The sequence below is a fragment of the Phoca vitulina genome, unplaced genomic scaffold, assembly GCF_004348235.1.
Source record: "Phoca vitulina isolate PV1807 unplaced genomic scaffold, GSC_HSeal_1.0 scaffold9, whole genome shotgun sequence".
Lineage (NCBI taxonomy): Eukaryota > Metazoa > Chordata > Mammalia > Carnivora > Phocidae > Phoca > Phoca vitulina.
In genome coordinates this window covers 25,843,300-25,865,627 of record NW_022589712.1, presented here as the reverse complement: position 1 = coordinate 25,865,627, position 22,328 = coordinate 25,843,300, and the positions used below count along the sequence as shown (strand labels likewise).

At 35.2% G+C, this 22,328-nt stretch overlaps 1 protein-coding gene across 6 annotated transcripts in view; it reads right to left on the bottom strand.

The window, feature by feature from the left end:
* The window catches only part of REPS1 (RALBP1 associated Eps domain containing 1), an 86,135-nt gene that overhangs the window by 19,313 nt on the left and 44,494 nt on the right, over window positions 1–22,328 (bottom strand). For 3 of the 6 annotated variants that reach the window (XM_032407784.1, XM_032407785.1, XM_032407789.1), the window contains exons 2-10: window positions 21,033–21,156; window positions 19,298–19,494; window positions 19,014–19,167; window positions 18,368–18,489; window positions 17,693–17,855; window positions 17,350–17,413; window positions 16,017–16,171; window positions 5,004–5,125; window positions 1,546–1,626 (exon numbers count right to left, since the gene is read on the bottom strand). In XM_032407784.1, the coding sequence (XP_032263675.1) occupies window positions 1,546–1,626; window positions 5,004–5,125; window positions 16,017–16,171; window positions 17,350–17,413; window positions 17,693–17,855; window positions 18,368–18,489; window positions 19,014–19,167; window positions 19,298–19,494; window positions 21,033–21,156 (1,182 nt within the window). The remainder of the gene's footprint in view (window positions 1–1,545; window positions 1,627–5,003; window positions 5,126–16,016; window positions 16,172–17,349; window positions 17,414–17,692; window positions 17,856–18,367; window positions 18,490–19,013; window positions 19,168–19,297; window positions 19,495–21,032; window positions 21,157–22,328) is intronic. The other 3 variants (XM_032407787.1, XM_032407788.1, XM_032407786.1) reach the window with 2 other exon arrangements.

Sequence of the window (22,328 nt, the reverse complement as noted above, 5' to 3'; positions counted from 1 at the left end):
GGCCTGGCAAAAAAATCATAATACTATGAATGATTATTTTCACCATCTCTTAAGGGTCGGAGAATAAAACAGAGCAATTCTGTATTCCTACATCAAACTTGCCTTTCCAATAAAGCACTTTTATTAAGTATTTTAAATAAAATTAACGTGACTATGTAAGTAGGAGATAATAAAAATATGGAGAAATAAACCTTAGAGCAAAGGTAAACTTTCTTTTAGCTTATAGCACCTGTCACTTCCCAAGAGACCTTAATTAAAACTACTAATAAGAAGCAGAAATCACGTTTTGCTTTTTTATTCCTCCTTAATTTTCAGGTTGAAACCAAAGATTAAAGCAATTAAGATTGCCCTCAAAGTAGCAATAAGAAAAGCAAAGGGCACAGATAATCTACATATTAATTGGCCCATAAATAATTAACAAACTATGAAATAGACACTTAAAACAGTTCCATACTTTATCTGGTTGAATTCAACGTAACAGCATCCTATTTCACAGATAACTCTTTAAAACTATAAAGCACAGATAAGATCCATTAATTTAAACTGCTGAAGATGAACTACTATCTTTACATGCCATTGTCCCAAATCCACAATCAAATAAGGCCATTACTGTATCTGATTCAAAATTAATGGCTCTTTGATCAGAAACATCTAAAAAGAATGCCTTGTGTCACTTTCTCCATATCTTTTCACTCAACTCATTTTTTTAAAAAATCCTACCCTTACTCTCTTCTTCCCTTCCTACTTACTTCCTCTTTTCTTTTGAAAGGTGCCTATTAGCATGTCCTCCTCTTTAAGAGAAAAAAAAAATAAAAGGAAAAGCAGGAGTGAAGAGTGAGAAGGATGATTAATAGCTAAGGTTTTAAAGTTTTCAAATAATTTGAGGGATGGGTAGGGCCTATATGAAATTAATTCTGTGGGGACAGAATTTATTTTTTAAATCAGGATGTGAACTTTGTAGCATTTTCAAAGCAACACAGTGAGCCACAGGAAGACAAGACAGAGGCTCTCTTGCACAATGGGAATCTGTGACCAACAACTATTTTTTTGCTGAACTTGATTCTCTTTAACAGAACTCAACACACTAATTAAGTCAAAGCCATTCCATCTGGACTGTTAAAATGAAAGATGACATTGCATATTTACATACAAAGTACATATTACATGATGTGTAAGCATACAAATAAAATAGTATTTACTAAGTGTCACCGCACTGAGATACACAGTATATGTTTACCAGAACATACACATAATTAGCAAATGAAAACAAGGTCAGCTAAATCACTTTTCACAAAATGCTTCCTTAGATACATATACTAGATTTTAAAAACATACAGTTTTCTCTCATCAAAATAACTAGAAAATACAAAAAATGATAAAAAAAAAATGTTCTTTCCACCATTAAGCACACAAAAATTGAAAAGCCTGCCACCATTTCCCTCTAAGCACTCCACTCAATCATGCAGATCAGCTAAAAACCATAATGAATGGAAATTTGGGTTAATAAAATTAATTTCAAACAAGCAAGCTAAGTGATTGACTTACAGGATCAGCTGGTGCAATGTTAGAATCAAATTGGGTCAGAGTTTGTGAGCTTGAAGAGCGTTCACTAAATGTCTCCCACTGCTGAACAGACAGAGGAGAGACAAGTCAGCATGATGAGAAAGATGGAGTAAAAGATCATTGGAGAAGATTTAGCAAAGTAATTCAGAGGTTGCACTGCAAGTTGTGTTTCAAAGGCCTGACAAAATTCCATAATTTCTATTTTTCCATAAACATGTTATACTTATCTATGCTGGGTCATCTTATAATGTAAGGTGAGCAGCTTCACATTCAAACGTATAATAACAATTTATCACAATCTCAATGGAAGAGATTCCAAGTCTCACAGAATTAAAACTTAAAACATAATATAGGAACAGAGCCTAAGTGGTATAAATGGCAACAAAGTAAAAATGTAAAGGGGTTTGTCTTGACTAGAGAAAGAATTACTTCAAATCCTTCTTTCAAAATTCTAACGTTAATGTACTGATTTGGCGATGCTAATGAATCCTGCATACCAAAGTTTTGGTCAAAACAAAGCAAGTCAGTGCGACTTGCCAGTGCGACCCCTGAAAGATGATTCTATTATGGACGTGCACATATTTCATACATGTGTCTAGATACTTAATAAAATATAATTTAGATAAAATGAAAAGATTTTTGGAATTAATCTATGTTTGAGCTTATGTCAATCTGTAGCAAGTCAGCCCCTGCCACGAGCACTGCGCACAGGGCCATGCCGGACCACAAGACAGAGCTGCCCGTCAGGCACCAGCCCCACCCCATGCCAGAAAAATCAGAATGCGGCCACGATGAGAGCAAATCAAGCATCTGAGTATGTGTTACATAGAGAAGACTGATTTTGATATGAAATACTACTCCTCTACAAGAGGTACACAAATAGCACACCTCTTAAAACAGGTGGAGTGATAAGTCAATATTAATTTTAGTAAATTCCGTTTGTTTTGAAAATCTTAGTAATAAAATAGCATAAGATTTTATATTAAAATTGCATTAAAATTATCATTAAAATTTGCTTAAGAATTATCAGTTATCCTCTGAAGAAGGAAAAACATCTACACATATACAATATATACATACAAATGTTTACACACAGACACACCTACTCTATTAACCAAAATCCTTTCTATAATTCAGTGTGGAAAAATATACATTTTTATGCTTCAAAGTTCGACTTACTATTTAAAATAGTGATACTCAATTTGAGAAGACATGTAGAAATTAAGTATTAGCAAACGTGATGAAAATTATTTACAAAAATAGATAATACAATCTTTCAACAACCTAACACTGATGCATTCAAAGTGATTCTTAAAGAAAACCCACAATAATTCACTTTTATCTTGATGTTAGTACAATTAGTTTCCTCAATAATTATTGTTGCAGGGGTACAGAAGGAATTTTTAAAATCCTAATTATTTAATTGTGGAGAAAAGTTTAGATGTAGAAGATTTTTGCCAAAAAGAAGGTATTACCTCTCCTATTTGGTGGCATGAAGCTCTACGTGGTTTTCTAAGACTGTGCGTAAGTTACCTGGAGAGCGGAGACACCCTGATCTTTGTAACTTCAGTGTAATGGCTAAGAGCACAGGCTCTGCAACCGGACTGCTGGAACCCTAGTTATGCTGTACAGCCTTAGGCAAGTCATCTGACCTATCTGTGTGTCAGTTTCACCATCTGTAACACGAGACTAATAATGCTGAGACCATGGGATTGTGGCGAAGATGTAAGGGGTTAATACGTGTAAGGAGCTTTCTGAGCAGCCCTGGCGCATTAGAAGTGCTCGATAGAGGTTAGGGAGTATTATTGGGGTTATCCAGTGCTGGCTCCATGTTCACAGGCGCTGAGTAAGTATTTGCTGAAAGAGTGTTAGTGCTTCGTGGTAGAAAGTTAAAATATAATGTAAATGCCATATCCTAAGTAGGTATTTTTTATAAATATTATTGTTGAAAGGTCTCAAAATCAATGTTAGTTTTATTAACATTCTGGTTTTCCACATATAGTAAAAGAAGTATTATGACATTCATGACCTTTTTAGCAAATACTACAAAATGAAACTTTCTAGGAATATTTAAGGGAAAATGCAACTACTGGAATCAGAATTTGGAAGGGAAGCCATTCCTAGGCTTGAATGATCACATCGCAATTTTACTTAGAATGAAGATGGGCTTTGGAATTGAGCTGCTTCTTAGAGTTGCTTTTATTTATGAACTGATATCAAGGGAATATAAATATTCTTAATCTGATAGTGCTTTTAAAAAATGACGATAAATGCAGCAAAAATTAGTGATTTCAAGAAAACTGATCCTACTCTCTATAAAGCCTCTCTACTAGTAAATTCTTTTAAAGCTTAACTCTTCCCTCTAAGAAAACACTTAAACGGTTGTTTTATGATAAATATGTCATAATGTCTCAGACACCAGTATCTGTGATCATGTCCTAAAGCAACAGCAAGTACTTTAAACTGGCCAGTTACTTCTCTGCTTTTCAACTGTCCAAAATTAACTAGTGTCGCCTTCCTCCAGTGCTTTTCAGCCTTTAAAATACATGGAAAGTATAGCAAGCTTAGAATTTTTTCCTGGAAGTCAACAAACTTTTAGATTTGTAGCACTATAAAGGTGCTATTAAAAACTATAAGGAAAGAAGTAACTTGTTCACAAAACTGCTCTAACGGCCTGAACAGGGGTTTTCAATAGGAGTTCTACAGAGCACTAAGGTTTAACAGCCTGGGGGCCTCAGGCAATCTCTTTCTAATCAGAGCGGCCCTACTTCTATTGATTTCTATAATGGAGTTCCAAAGTGATAGGGGAGCGGTGTATTCATCTCAAATTCCATTTTGCATGCTGTGCTTGGTCTTACACAACTTTTCTTTAACCACTCATTTGACAGTGAAATCATTCCATTTTGTATTGCCAAAAAAAAAAAAGAACTAAATTATTATAAATAGCCTGGGTTGTATGAAATGCATTTTTCACGGGGAAAGCTGGGTTAGTGACTTCTCACACACCACTTCCAATGCTAAGATTCCAAATGTACTACCACATACCTTGCTTACAGGAATGAGCAGGCAGTGCGATATAGTGGGACCGTAGTTGGCTGAATGTCAAAGGATCTGTGTTTAAAGCTTAGCTCTAGTCCCTCACTGGCTATGAGATATTGTGGCCAAGATATCCACCCCTTTTTATTGACTTCGTGTGTCTGCCCCATCTAACTCACAAGATTTTAGCAGCAATGAGTGCTGGAAACCAAACGACAGTATTTATGATGAAAAAGTACTTTGAAAACCTCAGTCACATAATTATAAACATTTATCACAGTCATATTGGCTATGTTCTCTCAAATATGCATGCATACCAAAAGTTATATGCTGAAATTACTCTGTCTAGAACTTCTTACCTTAAAACAATTTAAGTTAGTAAAGAAAAGGGAAGCTCTGCTAACCTCACTGCTCTGATTCAACTCAGGCCAAGTCTGGTTTAGTGACGGCATTGATGGAGACTTGCTTGGAGGTGCTTCTGCGGGAGAGCCTGAGTAACCTACCTCACCTGGCTGATCCCCAACGTCTGCAATTTAAAAATAGAGAAATTCTCTATAAACAATATATTTTAGTTTAAAATATTTACTTATAAAAAAAAAGCTAACAGAAGATTTTCACAAGTAGTAATTTATAGTCTGACTTTCCTTTCCTTATGTTCCCCAAATAAACATTTTAACAATCAATCACGCAATACTTATTCCTGTTACTTACTGTCTACTTGAAACCATAGCTTTCCATGAAAATAAAATCCAATTAGGTATAAATAGAAAAAAGAGTGTTACACGTAACAATAATGCAATACAGCACATGCTTTGAATCATTTTCTAATAATCTTATACCAGTTCCCAAAGTGTATTTCATGGAATTAATCATTAGGTGCTTTAAAAAATTAGGCTTTCTGTTCAAATAAATGTGGGGATACTCCAATTCCCTGTTGGACCCTCATGCATATCTGTATATCGAAGACTTGTGATGTCCTAGAGCAAATAAACTTTATTTAAATCAGTTTTTCCCCAAACACAAACCTTTTTTATCAATCAAAATCCCTCCATAGTCCCTTGGAATATAATTTGGGAACAGCTGATTTATAACTAATTCACTCACATTTTCTCTACAAATCTCCCGTTACCAAAAAGCAGCAGACTATTGGCAAGGCAGACAGCAAAAGGAAAGGAAGAGTCCCAGGCATGGACAAAGAGCAAAGTGAATGAGCCAACTTTTATCATTACAATGTAAAAACAGAAGGAATTTTAATGGTAAGTAAATTCTCAATCCACTCTTCCCAAATTTTACATGGCCTGGAATACAACCCCAGTCTGGAAATCACATAAACTGCCAAACTAATGGGGAATACCTAATCTATTGAAAACCTGTATCAAAAATATGATTCTAAAATCTGTCACTATCCCACTGTTTGACCATGGGCAAGTTGAATAAAATAGCACCTAAGTTTCTCCATCAGAAAGAAAGACATTTGCCATTAAATGTTAGCACTGTACTTAAAATTCCTAAATAGATAGCCATATTTAGCACTGTAGACGTTTTTACATTTCAAGCCATTCATAAGTAAATTCTTTACATTTTAGTGCTTAACACATACTAGGACCTAATACATACTGTGCACTCAAGTATTTATCTGAGTTCCTTTCAGGTTCTCCTTCATTTTAAATTCATTCTCCTTTACTGCTACTTTCCTAAAACAAAAATTACCTATTGGTATTTTGAAAAAGTTCTCAAAATTTCTCTTTGCCCTATTTGTGTTACATGTCTATCTCAAAATACTTCCCCCATCTACTTATCCTGACATAACTTCTTCATAGTCCTATCACACTGTGAGTTCTAATTTACAGTCCAGCATCGTATCTTGATAAATTTTTGTTTTCTAAGATCAAGAACAGTTGCTCTTTTTTTCTTAATCCAATCCCTTTCTCAATAAATGCATCAGAGTGGTACAGAACCGATGCTTCCGATAATAGTCAATGAAGACTCTTAGAGAAAGACTAATGAAAAAATTATTTACGATAAATAGCAGCAGTAAATCCCTCATGGGGGTAGCTTGTGGTTTTCGCTGTGAATGAAAATTATGGATTTTTTTTCTACGATAACTAAGGGAAAGGAAGTTAAGAAAAGGAAGATAATGGCTATAAATTTGACAATGTTTACTGAAAGTGAAATGAAGGTGGTGAATGAAGAAATGTCTGTAAGAGATTACCCAAAGCAGGTATTCATATGAAAAAAATTGAATTAAAATAGTATTAACTACATAAAAAAAATTAATCTTCAAAAGAACCTAATTAAAGTCAGTCTGTATTGATTAAAATTCAAATGTCACCTTAGGGCAAACTGGGGCCCTGGTTTGGCTTTCCAGACCTTTCTCCTGTCAGTCTTCCACTTTTAAATCTAGGATCAGATAGTATCCCACCCCACCTCAGGGCAGTTACAATTTGGGGTAGATTGTGGGAACCTCTAATTCACTGGTACAAAGTTGCAGTGGGTCCAGCTTCTTGAGGCTGAGAAGTAAACCATGATTCACCCAAATAATTACACTTCATCATTAGCTAAGAGTTATTTTCCTAGAGTAGCAGTTCTCAAACTGTGGTCCATGGACTCCTGGGGATCCCTAAGACTCTTTTAGGGGGGTCTGAAAAGTCAAAGTGGCTTTTGTAATGATAATAATGCTTTTTTTCTGTGTTGGCACCTACAATGATGCAAAAGCAATGGTGGGTAAAACTGGCTTATCAGCAAGAATCAAGACAGTGGCACCAAAATATATTAGTTGTTATGTTCTTCACCCCCACACATTCCAGTTAAAATAAAAAACATGCATGGCAACTTCACTGAAGAATGCTCACAATTATCACAGTAAAAATTATTTTTATTAAACCTCAACTCTGAAAACACATCCTCTTAATACTCTGTATGGCAAAAAGGGGAAATATATATAAAGCACTGCTTCACAGCAAGGATCATGGTTGTCTCAAGGAAAGATACTTGTGTGATTCAGCTGTCAGCTGAACAGGCCACTTTTTTCATGGAACACCATTTTTCTTGAAAGAACAGCTGATAAACTATAATTATTCAGACTTGGGTATTAGGCAGGCATTTTCTCAAAAATGAATTTAGTGAGCCTGTTATTTCAAGGAAACCAAATGTCTTCAGTACTTGTTATAAATGACAAAGTTTGAGCTTTCAGCGAAAATAGGAATTTTGGAAAATGTGTAGGCATGTCCATACTCTCAAGAACTTCCCAATACTTCTTTGAGAAGATAGGTTACATCAACAAATATGCTTTTTTGATATTTTATAATAAAATGTCCCAATGTTTCAAAGATTTGTATAATTCAATGAACTGATATTTTACAAGCAATCAATGCACTATGTTACAAAATCATGCATGGGGTAAAAGATTCATTCAAAGTATATTCAAAGTGCAAGACAGACCTATGGATTTTAATGTAACAGTACAAACAATTCATTAATATGGTTTCAGCTTTCACAATGCAATCAACCTTTAAGAAATTACCATCTGTTGAGTTTGGGGGTAATACCAAAGAATATCTGTAATTATCTGAAAAGAGTCCTCCCTTTTACCACTGAGGCCACATTTCCTTCATGTACTAGAGACTGGCAACCTTTTTCTACAAAGGGCCAGATAGTGCATGTTTGAGGCTTTGCAGGCTGCCTATACGGTCTCTGCTGCGACTGTTCAACTGTCGCAGTGCAAAAGCAGCCATCAATAATTTGGGAAGGAATGAGCTTGGTTTGTGTTCCATTTAGGGAACACAATTTCATTTATGGAAATTAAATTTGCATTTCATAGAATTTTCATGTGTCATGAAATACTGTTTTTTCCCCTCAGTGATTAAAAACAACACAACTACCACCACTCCGTCTGTGGGCTGTACAAAGGGGACTGGATTTGGTCCTCAGCACTTAGTTTGCCAAATCCTGATACACTTCAAACAAAATAACTGATCTAACAGACTGAATGCAGGACTAAACATGAGAATCTAGCTGTCTTCTATTAACCGAGATACTAAAAGATTTGCAAAGATGTAAAACAATGTCACCCTTTTTATAATGATTATTTTTTAATTTTGGAGAATACAGTTATTTTCTTAAAATTATCTGTTAATATGTAAAAAGTTTACTATTATTATTTTAAAATAAAGCATAAAATTTATCAGTTTTAATTTCTAATAGGGTAACTATTTTTTTAAATAGGGTAACTATTGATAGATCTAATCCACGTAAACAGAGGCTCTTTGTGGTCCACAATAATTTTTAAGACTGTAAAGGGGTCCTAAGACTAAAAGTTTGAAAAATAACTGTCCTAGGAGATCCAAAAATTATTTCTGGAAGAAATTCACAAAATTACACATTGCTTCTTTCCTGCTTCACATATAGAACAACAAATGGTAGTAGAAAAAGAGCCTATGTTCTAGAAAGGTAATGTCCTAATAGTCATGAGTCCGAGGAGAAGAATCAGGTGTGTAAATAAACTGCACCTCCTTCAACCTGGCTCCCTATAAACTCCAACAACGAGCTTCATGCCCACCCACAGCAGTTAGTCTTTGAGACTGTATCCTTATGGAGGCAGGGGTGTAGTTTTACTCTTACCTGATTCAGTGTTCCAACCTAGCCTCCCGCTGGAACACTGTGTCAACCCTGCCTCCCTCCTGATGGTTCTGCTCTGCCCCTGACATCATCAGAGCATCAGGGCTGAAAAAGAAGAGCATGAGCCTAAATTATTTGTTAATGTAAACCCTGAAAGGGCTTTTATGCAAAAAGTATTTCCATGTATAAAAGTGTGTCTGGAAGACACAACCCAGTGTGATCACACTGACATACTATCAATCTACATTTAAAGTTAGAAATGGTAATATTAAAGGAGTGCACAATGCATTTTCAGGATCACACTATAAAATAAAAACACTGTTAGTAGTTTTCATCCTTCTAGCCTCCAAAGATTCTGAAAAGTTGCCAGATTCAGTTTAGTATAGTGTACCTGCTGAACAACCTCTTTCTTAAAGAGCATCAGTTTTATTCTAGGTTTATTTTCTCAGTATTATACTCAACATGCTAGCATTGTTTCAAAAATGACTGCCAGCTATTACTAATCTTATAGAAATATATACACTCCCTAAAGTCTTACGGTTTAAAACTTATTTTGCTTTCAAGTAGCAAAATACATCTAGGAAGAATTCTTCAATCATGAAGCCTCAATCAAAGTTGCTAACTCATTTAATAGCTTTATAAAAAGCAAAAGCAACTACATGTTTTATTTGAAATGTGAATACTACGCTTACCCAAAAAGTTCTTAAAATAAAAAATAAACAGATGTGGATAAATTTTAAGGCTTCAAGGAAAACTACTAATGGTACCTTTTTCATTTATGCTTAAAAGATAGGGATAAGCAGGGGTGCCTGGGTGGCTCAGTCAGTTAAGCATCTGCCTTCATTTCAGGGGCTCAGGTCATGATCTCGGGGTCCTGAGATCGAGCCCTGGGTCAGGCTCCCTGCTCAGTGGGCAATCAAGCACTACCTCTCCCTCTCCCTTTCCCCACCCTCATGCTTGCTCTCTCTCACGCACTCGTTCTGTGTCTCTCTCTCAAATAAATAAATCTTAAAAAAAAAAAAAAAAGATTGGGATAAGCAATGAAAATCCAAAAAGAAATTAAAGAATTTAAGATATGCTTTGTTTTGAATGGTATCACATCCATCAAAAAACTACATTCTATATGCAAAATTAATTCTAATTTTCAACACTCCACAAAACGGAAACTTATTGAGTAAGCAGAACTTTATACAGTCTACGCAGAAGTTTCTCAGTTCTTTTTCAAGGATTTTTTTTTAAAAAGTGAAGGTAAATATATGTAACAAGGTTTGAACAAAACATTCACCCAAGATCCTAATTAAATTGTAGCCTGTTAACTTTTTTTTTTTTTTTTGCAGTATTGGTCAGCATTTTATGGGAACTATTATTTGACTCAGCTACTATACTAAAGATTATTCTACAGATAGGAGAGTCTCATTATCCAAGTACAGCTTAAAATGGAAAAAGCCCACTTAACGTTAATCCACTTAAGATAATTAGAATTTCATAATGAAAAATAACTTAATTAAGGCTTTGTTTTTAAAACTTTACACAGAAAATTGTAAAACTGAGTATAAAGACCAAAGAATAAAAGATGTTACAATTTTGGGGTATAATTTAGTGGCAAAATTAATAAAAATAAGAATTCAATCAGCGAGCATTTAACAGAGGGCCTGTACATAAACATAGTAAATAAAGATACAATATTGAGAAAGATGACAAAGCTCCCATTTATTTCCATGGAGTTCTCTTCCTAACAGAGGAAGACAGATGTCCTTCACTTCACTTTTGAGTTTTGCAGCACAATTTTAAAGAAAAAATACAAAATTTGTCCTTTTTACAAAAAATAATTAAAAGCATCAGTAGTTATTCCCAAGGACTATTATGAATCCCCTGATATGTAAACCATAGTCTTTTAAAGCCCCTATTGGGTCATCCTTGTAGAAATTTTCTCCTTCAAATACTACCTAGTCTTGTTAATATCTTTGCCAGGAATTTGAGGAGTTCTAATTATTTTGACCAATTTCATTAAATGGTGCATTTTTGCCAATATTTATAATTGTCCTGATTTTTCAGCTACAACACCCAACTATCTGGAAAGAAATGAAACCAGTGTTAAGAATGTTTATGTGTGTGTGTGTGGTTCCTTAAGTGTAAAGTTGATGATGAATATTAGTAGTGCATATTTTCATTATTTTTCCTCTCAACTAAAGGCACTTGGAAGAGTGAATTTTCAAAAATAAAGACTTAGAATTCTTTATATAAAATAAAGATATATGTATTTTTTTTTTCTTACAGTGCTATTTTAAAGTTAAAGTTAAGAAACTACCCAAAAATCCATCAAGACACTGCTTATATTAAGGCGCATCTATATTATGGAATACATTGTATGATAAAGAACGTGACAGTCCTATATGTGACAAAGTATAAAGATGTTAACACTATAAAAAAATTAGGGCTATATAGTGTGATTGTACTTAGTGAAAACAGTTATCTGCATGTATTATTCGTGTTGGCTTTTTTATGTTAAAAGTTTCTGGATGAACAGAAAACTCAACAGTGATTTAGCATCAAGCTAGTCTCAAATATGGATTTTTGGTAAACTATTCATAAAAAGTCTATGGCTTTTAAAAATATTCCTATTAGAGGGCGCCTGGGTGGCTCAGTTGGTTAAGCGACTGCCTTCGGCTCAGGTCATGATCCTGGAGTCCCGGGATCGAGTCCTGCATCGGGCTCCCTGCTCAGCAGGGAGTCTGCTCCTCCCTCTCCCGCTCCCCCCTCTTGTGCTCTTTCTCTCTCTCACTCTCTCTCTCAAATAAATAAAATCTTTTAAAAAAAAAAAATATTCCTATTAGAAGTACTGCTAGGAGTTTGGGGATCCATGCTATGTACCATATCAGCAACAATGACACATGCTCAAACTTACTATGTGAAGAACTGATGACGGAGGACTAGGGAACAATTCCTCTCTGGCTCTGAGCATCTCAAGCAGATATTACTGAACTGCTCATGAGTAGTGTGTTATGAAGACAGGAAACAGTTTTAAAAACAAGTGGCTCAGCCATTTAGTCATTTCAAAAATGCGAACGCCTACTTATGTACTCAGCTTGCACCCTGCTAGGTGCTGAGATATAATAAACAAGACTGATTTCGTTACTACTCGCCTTGGATCCTCCAGGCTAGTTTAAGAGAGATTTACCAAATAATCACAAAAGCTATATGTCAAATAGCAACTGTGCTCCAAAGAAGAATCTCTGTGGATTGAGTTGAAGGTATACAGCATTGCGGTATGTTTGGTTTTGTCCTTTTAAGATATAGTGTTGTGGAAGGTTAGCTAGCAGGTCACTTTAATCTTTTTTTTTTTTTTAAGTAGATAACCATTCTTAGAAGATGAACATTCTTCCCTGAATAACAGCTTCAGAAAGGTGTTTCCATAGATGAATTTTTGGATGCTTTTTTGGTAAGACAATAAAAACAAGGTTTCCCTCTGTATTTACTCTAGCTGCCAAATTCAGTGCTGATGTTAAATAATAAATATTTTAATTCAGGCCCAAATAAGCACTCTACCTATGATCACTAGTTATTCTGTTTTATCTGCTATTTAATCCCGTAAACCTGGTCAAATAATTTTGGAAAAATTACCATATCTCCCCAAAGCCATGTTTGCATGCCTACAGAAAGCCTAGCTTGGTTGCTCCAAGTGGCTGGAACTCAAGTCACCACTATTCATTATTTATTTTTTGATAAGTTATTTAAATTGCCAATACAGAATACCTGTAGAGCTAATATTGTAGTACGTCCCAACATCACAAACTTACAGTAACAGCTATATTTCAAAGACAGAAAAGTGTTAAAAAATATTGTACTTTAAAAGTGGCACACACTCAGCATTAATTCACTCCGTAGTTATTTCCTGACCAACTCAGTACATGCCTGGCAAAGTGCTATGTCCTTAGGATACTACAACGAGTATGATGACATTTCCTTTTTTTTTTAAAGAGCTCAGTGAGGCAGTAGAAAGAGGAAAAAAAAGAACAGGATTCAGTATGATGTGTGCGCCATAATAAGCAGCCTGTAGGAGATGTTACAAGAGATCAGAGAAAACAGAAACTAACCTTTGCCTGTCAGTCCGAAAGCCTCCAAAGAGAGGCTTTGAGAATATGATATATTCTCAGATCAGCCAAAAGAAACTGTTTGGGTATTTCCCTTTTAATGTCTAAAACTTCTAAAGTGAACTTCTAAAAACATACCTATTTTAAATTATTTTTGTGGATACTGATGGATCCACAGTGTCACACAACAATTTCTATATTCAAAGGATGTTGTGTACTATGAATCTCAGGCTTATTAGATGTAGGTGAAAAAAGATTAATCAGTTTTTCCCACCCCAAAATTAACAGAATTCCAAATTTATCATTTATAAGTAGGCAAAGCAGATCTGAATTTAATATTGTGTAGCCAAACGTTTATAATAAATTTGATCAGAAAACCATATAATATTATGTTGGAATGGGAAAAAACTATTTGATTCTTTGAAACCTATAATTAGAGCAATAGTGTACAGATAAATGCAGGCAAAAAACCAGTGTCTCTTTGCTAAACAGATTTAACAGGTATAAAAAAACAAATGCCCAAAAAAGAAATTCTTCAGTCATGAGCCTTAAAATTCAGGCAGTAGATCAAGTTTAGGAAGAACCAGAATTTATCTAAATTAAAAACAAAAAACAATGGGGTGCCTAGGTGGTTCAGCCAGTTAAAGTGTCTGCCTTTGGCTCAGGTCATGATCTTAGGGTCCTGGGATAGAAACCAGGAGCCCAGGCAGCTGGCTCCCTGTTCAGCCGGGAGTCTGCTTCTCCCTCTCCCTTTGCCCCTCTCCCCCCACTCATGAGCTCTCTCTCTCTCTCTCTCTCTCAAATAAATAAAATCTTTAAAAACAAAACAAAACAAAAAAACAAAAAAGAAATTCCACTGACTACATGCAATAGCCAGATTTACCAATCTGAATGCAACAGATAACAGGTTCAGACAAGTCTCTAGAGAATAACATAACAGAAAACTTGACTTATTTTCTTGTATTAGTATGCTATCAGTTTTCAAAGTATTAAAGTCACATAAAAATTCCAGATACAAGGCCCAATTTTTAAAACGAAATACTAAATATGTAGCTACTAAATTTCTTCTGCTTTGGCTACTACCAAATAAGCTAGACAAAATTCTTTTCATTTATTTCTTAATTAGGTAAATTAAAGTACTGTGAAGCAAAATTACCAACAAAAATACTTAGCTTTCAGCTCAAGTTAGAGGTTACCTAATAACTACCTGAAATGATCGGGAAAATCCTAGGATTCTCACAGGATAATGTTCTAAAAAACATTAAATCAATGCTAAAGTTTTTAATCAACTTATTCGTTGATAAAAAGTCAGTGTACAATTCAGGTCCTGAATGGCATCAAATCCACATTTCAGGTGGAGAAACAGAAGGAAAAAAATAGAATGGTCAGAACTTGCCCAAGGTCACAGGAATAATGAGCAAAACTAGAAGCCGACTCAGACTCCTAACACCAAGGATACTGTTCTTTTCATGACATTAATAACATGCATGTGATTTCTTCTGTATAATTTAGGCAATAAGGTCAGATCATGTGCCTTTCTGGGTTAAACAGACACTGCCTAATAGATAAATGCCCTTTTGAGAGCCAAATTCTGTTTTAACTTTTCTTTTAAAAGTATAAAATTCCTTCCATCATAACATCCAAAAGAAAATTGAGATAAGAAAACTGAAAACAATAATTTTTAATTATGCTCACTAAGAATTTAATGTTAAGATTTCCTTTTATTCATTCTGAATTTTACTCATTTCTTTACCCCTTATATTCTTATTTCCTTTTAAAGAAAGCTACCAGAAATATGGGCATTACAAAAGCATTCTTGTAAACATGGTAACAAAAATAGCACTACCTATAATCAAACATAAAATTTCCAGATTTCTTTACAGTCAGAAGAAAAGAGTTGGGCTTTTGAAAGGAAAATGCCTGCAGACTGCATTGGTCTTATGATAAACCGGGCATCGTCCTTCAACGAATTAAGATGTATTCAATGGAAAAATGTTGATAATGCAGACAGGCTACCTTGCCTACCCCAGACAATATATAATGCAACTTAAGGGGTAGCAAATAACTAGATACTGAAATGCCGGTCAAAAGTTAAAGTGAAATAGTGGCATATATTATTTATCTCTTTAAAAATAGGGATGTCTGGGTGGCTCAGTCAGTTAAGCATCTGCCTTCCGCTCAGGTCATGATCCCAGGTTCCAGGATCGAGTACCGCATTGGGAGCCTGTTTCTCCCTCTGCCTCCCGCTCCCCCTTCTTGTGCTCTGTCTCTCTTACAAATAAAATCTTTAAAAAAATGAAAATAAAACCTACTAAAATTGACTAAATAAAACAAACCATTAATCCAAGGTGAGCCTCTACAGCATATTCTGATGGCAAATCTACTTGCTCTTGCTGAAATGTCTATGTTCTTAAGTTTTAACAACTATCTTGATTTTGCTTTAAGAATCGTGTTGAGGCGCCTGGATGGCTCAGTCGGTTGAGCATCCGACTCCTGGTTTTGGTTCAGGTCATCATCTTGGGGTCGTGGGACTGGCCCTGCAATGGGCTTTGCAGTCAGCACAGAATCTGCTTGAGATTATCTCCCTCAACCCCTACTTGCACTCTCTCTCTCTCTCTCAAATAAATAAAATCTTAAAAAAAAAAAAAAAGAATCAAGTGGTATGTTTATCAAGGCCTGCAACCAGGTCCCTTCAGCTCCCGATCTTACCTGCTGAGTCCTCCAAATCAATCAGTTTGGGCATTAGGCTTTCAGGGAGTTTTTCTGGTAAGTCATAGCCATTCTTCCTAGCAACTACCAGATGAAAAGCAGCACAAAACTCATCCAGTGTCAATGCTCCATCTTTATCAAAGTCTGAAAGTTCCCTAGAAGACAAACTTACTATAAATATAATCACCTGCTTTGGATCCCTTTATGTCTCAAAAAAGAAGCAAAAGAAACCCTTTTCCAGAAAAAGTGCAATCATTAATTTAAAAAAATCCCATAGATGGGAACAAGTGTAATAAAGCAAATACAGCAAACTGTTCGGCTGCAGAATCTAGGCAGTGGTCATATGGGTGTTCAAGGCACAATTCCCTAAACTTTTCTGAATGCTTGAAATTCTTATAATAAAATGCTAAAAAACAGCCTAAATAAATAAGATCACCAAAAAATGACCTTTAATCCATATGCATTTTTAAGTAACAAGATTTAGTTTAAAGGCAGGCTTATTTAATAAGTCACTGAAATTCTAAAAACCTTTGTTTTTGTTGTTATCAAAGGTCTACATGTATCCACTTTAAAGCACCCAATAGAATTACAAGGCTTGATATTAAAAAAACAAAACAAAACAAAACAGCCCCCCATTCCTGCACTTTCTAGATGCAGAAGCAACCACTTTTGTATTTAACGCCTTCCACTATAAATAGCATGTATATATTGCTAGTTCTTCATTTTTCAGTTTAGGCATTATCTATCTTCCTTCTACCATAGCACTCTATGCTACTAAAAATCCTACTAATGAAATAATTTAAAGTAGAAATAACATCTATGTTTATCTGATAATTGTTTTTAAAAAGTAATTTGTGATTGTAATTTGTTTTGACTGACTAATTCCAACTACGTAGCAGCTATCCCGTCTTAGTTTGGATTTAAGTGGGAGATAAGCACTGTTCTTAAGCTCATGGCTTAGTACAGGTATAGGTAGAGCAAATGGTGTAGGTAATATGTAATAGATATAAGCTTGTTAAAAACCAAATGGGTTACATATAACCATGGATGAACCAACTAGCTTTTACTCCATGCATTATGCCACCAACGAGAAATAGCGGCTACAGCTTGAAGAATTTTAGCACTTTTTGAAGAACTACTGTACTGGCATCACTTATTTCTTTTCCAGAGAGTGAGACAGAAGCTGACCATTTTAAGGCAATACTGAGTTCTTTGAAAACATTCTTGAAAAGGTTACTCTAATAGTTTATTTTTTAAGGTTCAAAAATCTACCTGCTGGAAACTCCTTTGAAACAACCCATATTACCCAACTGAAGTGATATACCACACTTACCAAATGTGAGAAAGTTCAAGAATAGGAAGTTTTGATTTTGTAAAAAACTCTTTAGCTGCAGATCCTGAAATATTAAAACAGTGTTGTTTAATGTTATTCTGAACTTACAGACCCAAGAATAAAATGTGACGTTAAGAGTCTTAAGGCTTTTTTCATTGGGAACAAGGTAACCTTAATATGTGTATGTCATGTTTTTTTCTCCAGTGATTATAAACTCTTTTTAGACAAACAATTTGAGAATTATCTTTTATAATCTCTGACCAATAAAACCATGTCTTTGAAATTATGAAACTGAGACTTTGTCCTGTCCCATCCAGAAGAATTTCTGTTTTTAACAACTCACCTGGAATAAATCCGTTTAGATCAGGCTGAATGGTTTTAAACTGATTTACATAATACTGTCTCTGTTCATCTGTTATTTTCCAGGGATCATCATAACTACTGGATTGCCTACGGATTTCATTGGCAGTTGTAGCTGATGCTACGGTTCGTACTGTTGTCTGGTCCTGTAATGAAACATTTTTTTCCTCAGTACCGTATCTATCTATACGATTATATGGACAAAGATTGCTAGGTTATTTATCTTTGAAATTAAAACTTACTTTTTGTGGATGTTTAAAATATAAGAAGTCTTCACAAAGTCATCAGCAAACCACATATTTGTTATAATCAGATTACTGAATGTTTCTGCACAATGGTTATATAAGTGCGTAGAATGATAGCAATATGTAAGCAACAGAAAGTTACGAAAAATGTGCTAAGAAAGCCAGGCAAATATATTCCTAGGGGCAGAAAACTTTCAAAACTTCGTTGAACAATTAGAAAGAAAATCAGCCAAAACTTTTAGTGAAACATTCCAATGATAACAGACTTTAAGACACCGAGCAGAATTCCGTGTTCTATAAAGAGTGAACTTGCATTTACAAAATTCACAATAGCAAAAAAAAAAAAAAAAAAGTGACTGCAGCAATACTCTGAATGAAGCAAATAAAAATGCAATACCAATAAAATGTCACACCTGGACAGAAGCAGGATGCATGGTTAAAAGAGTACTGGTTGGTGGAGTATCTGCAAAACTGACCCAGGTTTCTTGCGGTGGAGGTGGAGAATGCCCTGACCACACGGCGTCGCCAGCAGAACCTAAAAGGAGAATGGGTACACGTGTTGGCTCACTTCCGGAGAAAAAACAGTTACCAGGTTTTTACTGTAACTCTCCATACACATATTATAAATGTTTTCTTTGAACTCTAACTTCGACTTCGAAGAAATGTTAACGATTTCCCAGGTGAATCTCTTCGGTCAGCTTAAAATTATACCTCATTTAAATCTTTTAAATTGTTATTGTGCTTTCCTTGTCAATACTGGAACTAAAAGAATATATACCTTATATTCTGGGAAATCATCATTTATTTGTTTCCCCTTCAGAGAATCTGGTATCTATAAACTTTTGTCTAAGCCTCATATGTATACGTAAATGCAATTACCATTGTTCAAAGTGATGTATCTGCTTACAAATGTTCATAGTTGGCTTTTGCTTCTAATTAAGGTACTTAATTTATAATTAAAAATTGCCTTGGAGGCAACTCTTAAAGGAATATTACCAAGTTTCCTTCAATTTACCACCCTTAATATATAACCATCACTTCTAAAGAATTTCCAAATACCTGATTGTGCTTCACCAAAGGGAGACCAAAATGGCCCAGGTCCTGTAAGAGGCCTCTCGCTATTTCCCCCACTGGGGTGACGGCTGTGCTTCCTCCATGTGTGTGGAGAAGTTGGTGGGGACTGCTGGGGTGAAACTACGGGGGATGCAGGTTCCTAGAAAGAATATTATTAAGACTTAAATTTTTTTAAGGTAACATGTGCATTAATAAAGCACTCAATAAATGCTTTAGTGTAAACATCTACACGGGCCATCAACTGATAACAAGTTCAGGCACATGATTACCTGCTGATCTGCAGATGTACGAGGCTGGACAGTATCATGGCTTACAGATCCTTTTTTCACTTGTCCCCTGCCAGGTGGTGGAGGAATTACACCAGAATAAGGCCCTTGATTTTCAGAATCTGAAGAATATGAGGCTGCATGGCGAGATTCCTGTTCATTCTTTGAAGCAACAAATCTTGGCAGAGGAAGGTCCTTTACTGTTAACCACAGAAATAATTATTACTTTAAAATGAAAAAGAGCACTCATTAAAACTGCAATATGGATTAGATATCAGAAGGAATTTTTACAAAAATGAATACAGACACAGCAGACACCTATGTTTATCACTATATTTAGACCACCTCCCTTAGACTGTTTAGGGAGACTCTAAACTAGAAAGTAGTAGTAACACTAAACTGTCCTTCTAAAGGCACTAACAATAGCTATAATAAATGTCCTGACTCTATGCTTGCAACTGAGGCAACAAGATGCCAAGGTCACTGACAGTAACTGACAGTCTGAACTCAGGGCAGTCTGACCTGAAAGCCTAGGCTATTTCTTTTCTACTCATACTGATTCTCTTAAGATGTTAGAGCTGTAAGTAAAGCAGAGAATATGTCACTAGATTGAGACTAGATTAATCTAGACATTTCATGGCACAAAGTCCTGAAAATATTTTACTGTCCCCCTACCAACATCACAGTACAAGGCATGATAGCTATCCACTTTAGTCTGGCTTGTGACATTTCTACAGGCAGATATCCTACATTCAAATAAACAGAGAAGAAAGAAGACCGAGAACTTCTTTGCAGGTCAGTCATAGCTCATTCTTTTAGACTAGGCAACATACACAGGAGCAGAATTTTTAATAGAAAGTACACTTCCCTCCACTATGACTATCTGCATCTCTCCTGAATCTCCATACTAAGGAGGGGAACTACTAAGCTTATTCAGTATTTATATAAAAGAATTCAAAATTACCTGAAAAGAATGTAAACTCTCAATTCTAGAAGAATGATGTGTGGCAAAACAGAGGTCCACAATGAAAACCTCACACTGACTAATAAACTGAACTTGGTACTTAAAACTATAAAAATTCTAACATTACAGAAAACCTCAAGTTTTCTCTTTCCTCTTTTCCCTATGACAACCACAGAACTCTCTGCATTTAAGTGCCTACCTTTATAGAATTTCCACTGACTTCAGCATCAATAAGCCTCCCAATCACAGAAAAACTAATTATCCTAGGTGACACTTATAAGGTAGTCAGATGTCTGTACGTAGGTTTTAGTCTACCAATATTTTAACATTGTCTAATTTCAAATGCACAGCCTTCCCAAACAAAAAAAACCACTAAGTATTATGTAGTTTTATACTTATTAGAAAAGAAGAATATAAGGAAGGCATATAAGAAGGTGGTCAGTCACTATAATTCAACATTTACTTTGATAAAATTATGCCCCTAAACTCTTTCTAAGCAACTATTAGTGAATTAATTCTGAAAAATCACCACTTTTAACAATTTTTATATTATCATCAAATACGTATTAAGTACATACATACCAGAACAGGTTTAAGAAAGAGATTTTTCTAATATTCACGAATGAAAAAAGCACAGTAGTAAGAATAAAGCCATGACACTTACGGTCACAAATGCCACTAAAATATCAGAAGACTCAACAATTCTACTAACTTTATTTCATTTGTGATCAGAAGTCTATTTTCATTTCAGCTACTAATATATTCCATATTTACCTGTATTTATACTTTCCACTCTTAAAGGGAAACCAGACTGGGCAACAGCTACAAGTTTCAAAGCGATATAGAACTGACTTCTTCCAAAATAACCAAGCCTCGTTGCACCACAAAGCTCCATAATCTATAAAAGAAAGAAAAGTTTCATGACAATAATTCTCCAAATAAGCAGGTATTTAACTTCTGTTTATAACCCCCAAAATACATAGCTGACACATGGTGTATTACTCTCAACTGACGACCAACTTCCTCAGGTTTCAGGTTTGTAAGTGAAAATAAAAAGGCACTGACCTTAAATTAAGAAGGTTATGGTTCTCCTACTTAGTAAAATCCATGTGATAAAGCAATTTTATTTTATTAGAATAACTATTTTTTCTTGAGTCCTATTTTTCAGAAACAAGGTACCATCCCCTTTTCACAACACTGTGCATACAACAGGGCCAAAAGTTCCTGCATCTAATAGATTATTATGCAGCCATTTAAAGTACTAGTCATAAAATGACATATTACGTGGAAAAAAGCAGGATACATAATTTTAACCACATAAACACAAATTTGAAAAAAATCAGATATATACAAATCTATCAGTAATTTTGTTAGGGGAGATTAAGAATAGGGCTTTTCCATCAAAAGGAATAAGTTCTTGCCATTTGCAACGATGTGGATGGAACTGGAGGGTATTATGCTGAGCGAAATAAGTCAAACAGAGAAAGACATGTATCATATGACCTCACTGATATGAGGAATTCTTAATCTCAGGAAACAAACTGAGGGTTGCTGGAGTGGGGGGTGGGGTGGGAGGGATGGGGTGACTGGGTGATGGACACTGGGGAGGGTATGTGCTCTGGTAAGCTCTGTGAATTGTGCAAGACTGTTGAATCTCAGATCTGTACCTCTGAAACAAATAATGCAATATATGTTAAGAAAGAAAAAAAGAAGAAGAAGAATGTAGCAGGAGGGGAAGAATGAAGGGGGGGAAATCGGAGGGGGAGAAGAACCATGAGAGACGATGGACTCTGAAAAACAAACTGAGGGTTCTAGAGGGGAGGGGAGTGGGAGGATGGGTTAGCCTGGTGATGGGTATTGAGGAGGGCACGTTCTGCATGGAGCACTGGGTGTTATGCACAAACAATGAATCATGGAACACTATATCTAAAACTAATGATGTAATGTATGGGGATTAACATAACAATAAAAAAAATTAAAAGAAAAAAAAAGAATAGGGCTTTTCCTCTTATTTCCCAGATTGTAATTAATGTGGCTATACTACTTTTCCTTAAAACAATTTTTGTTTGC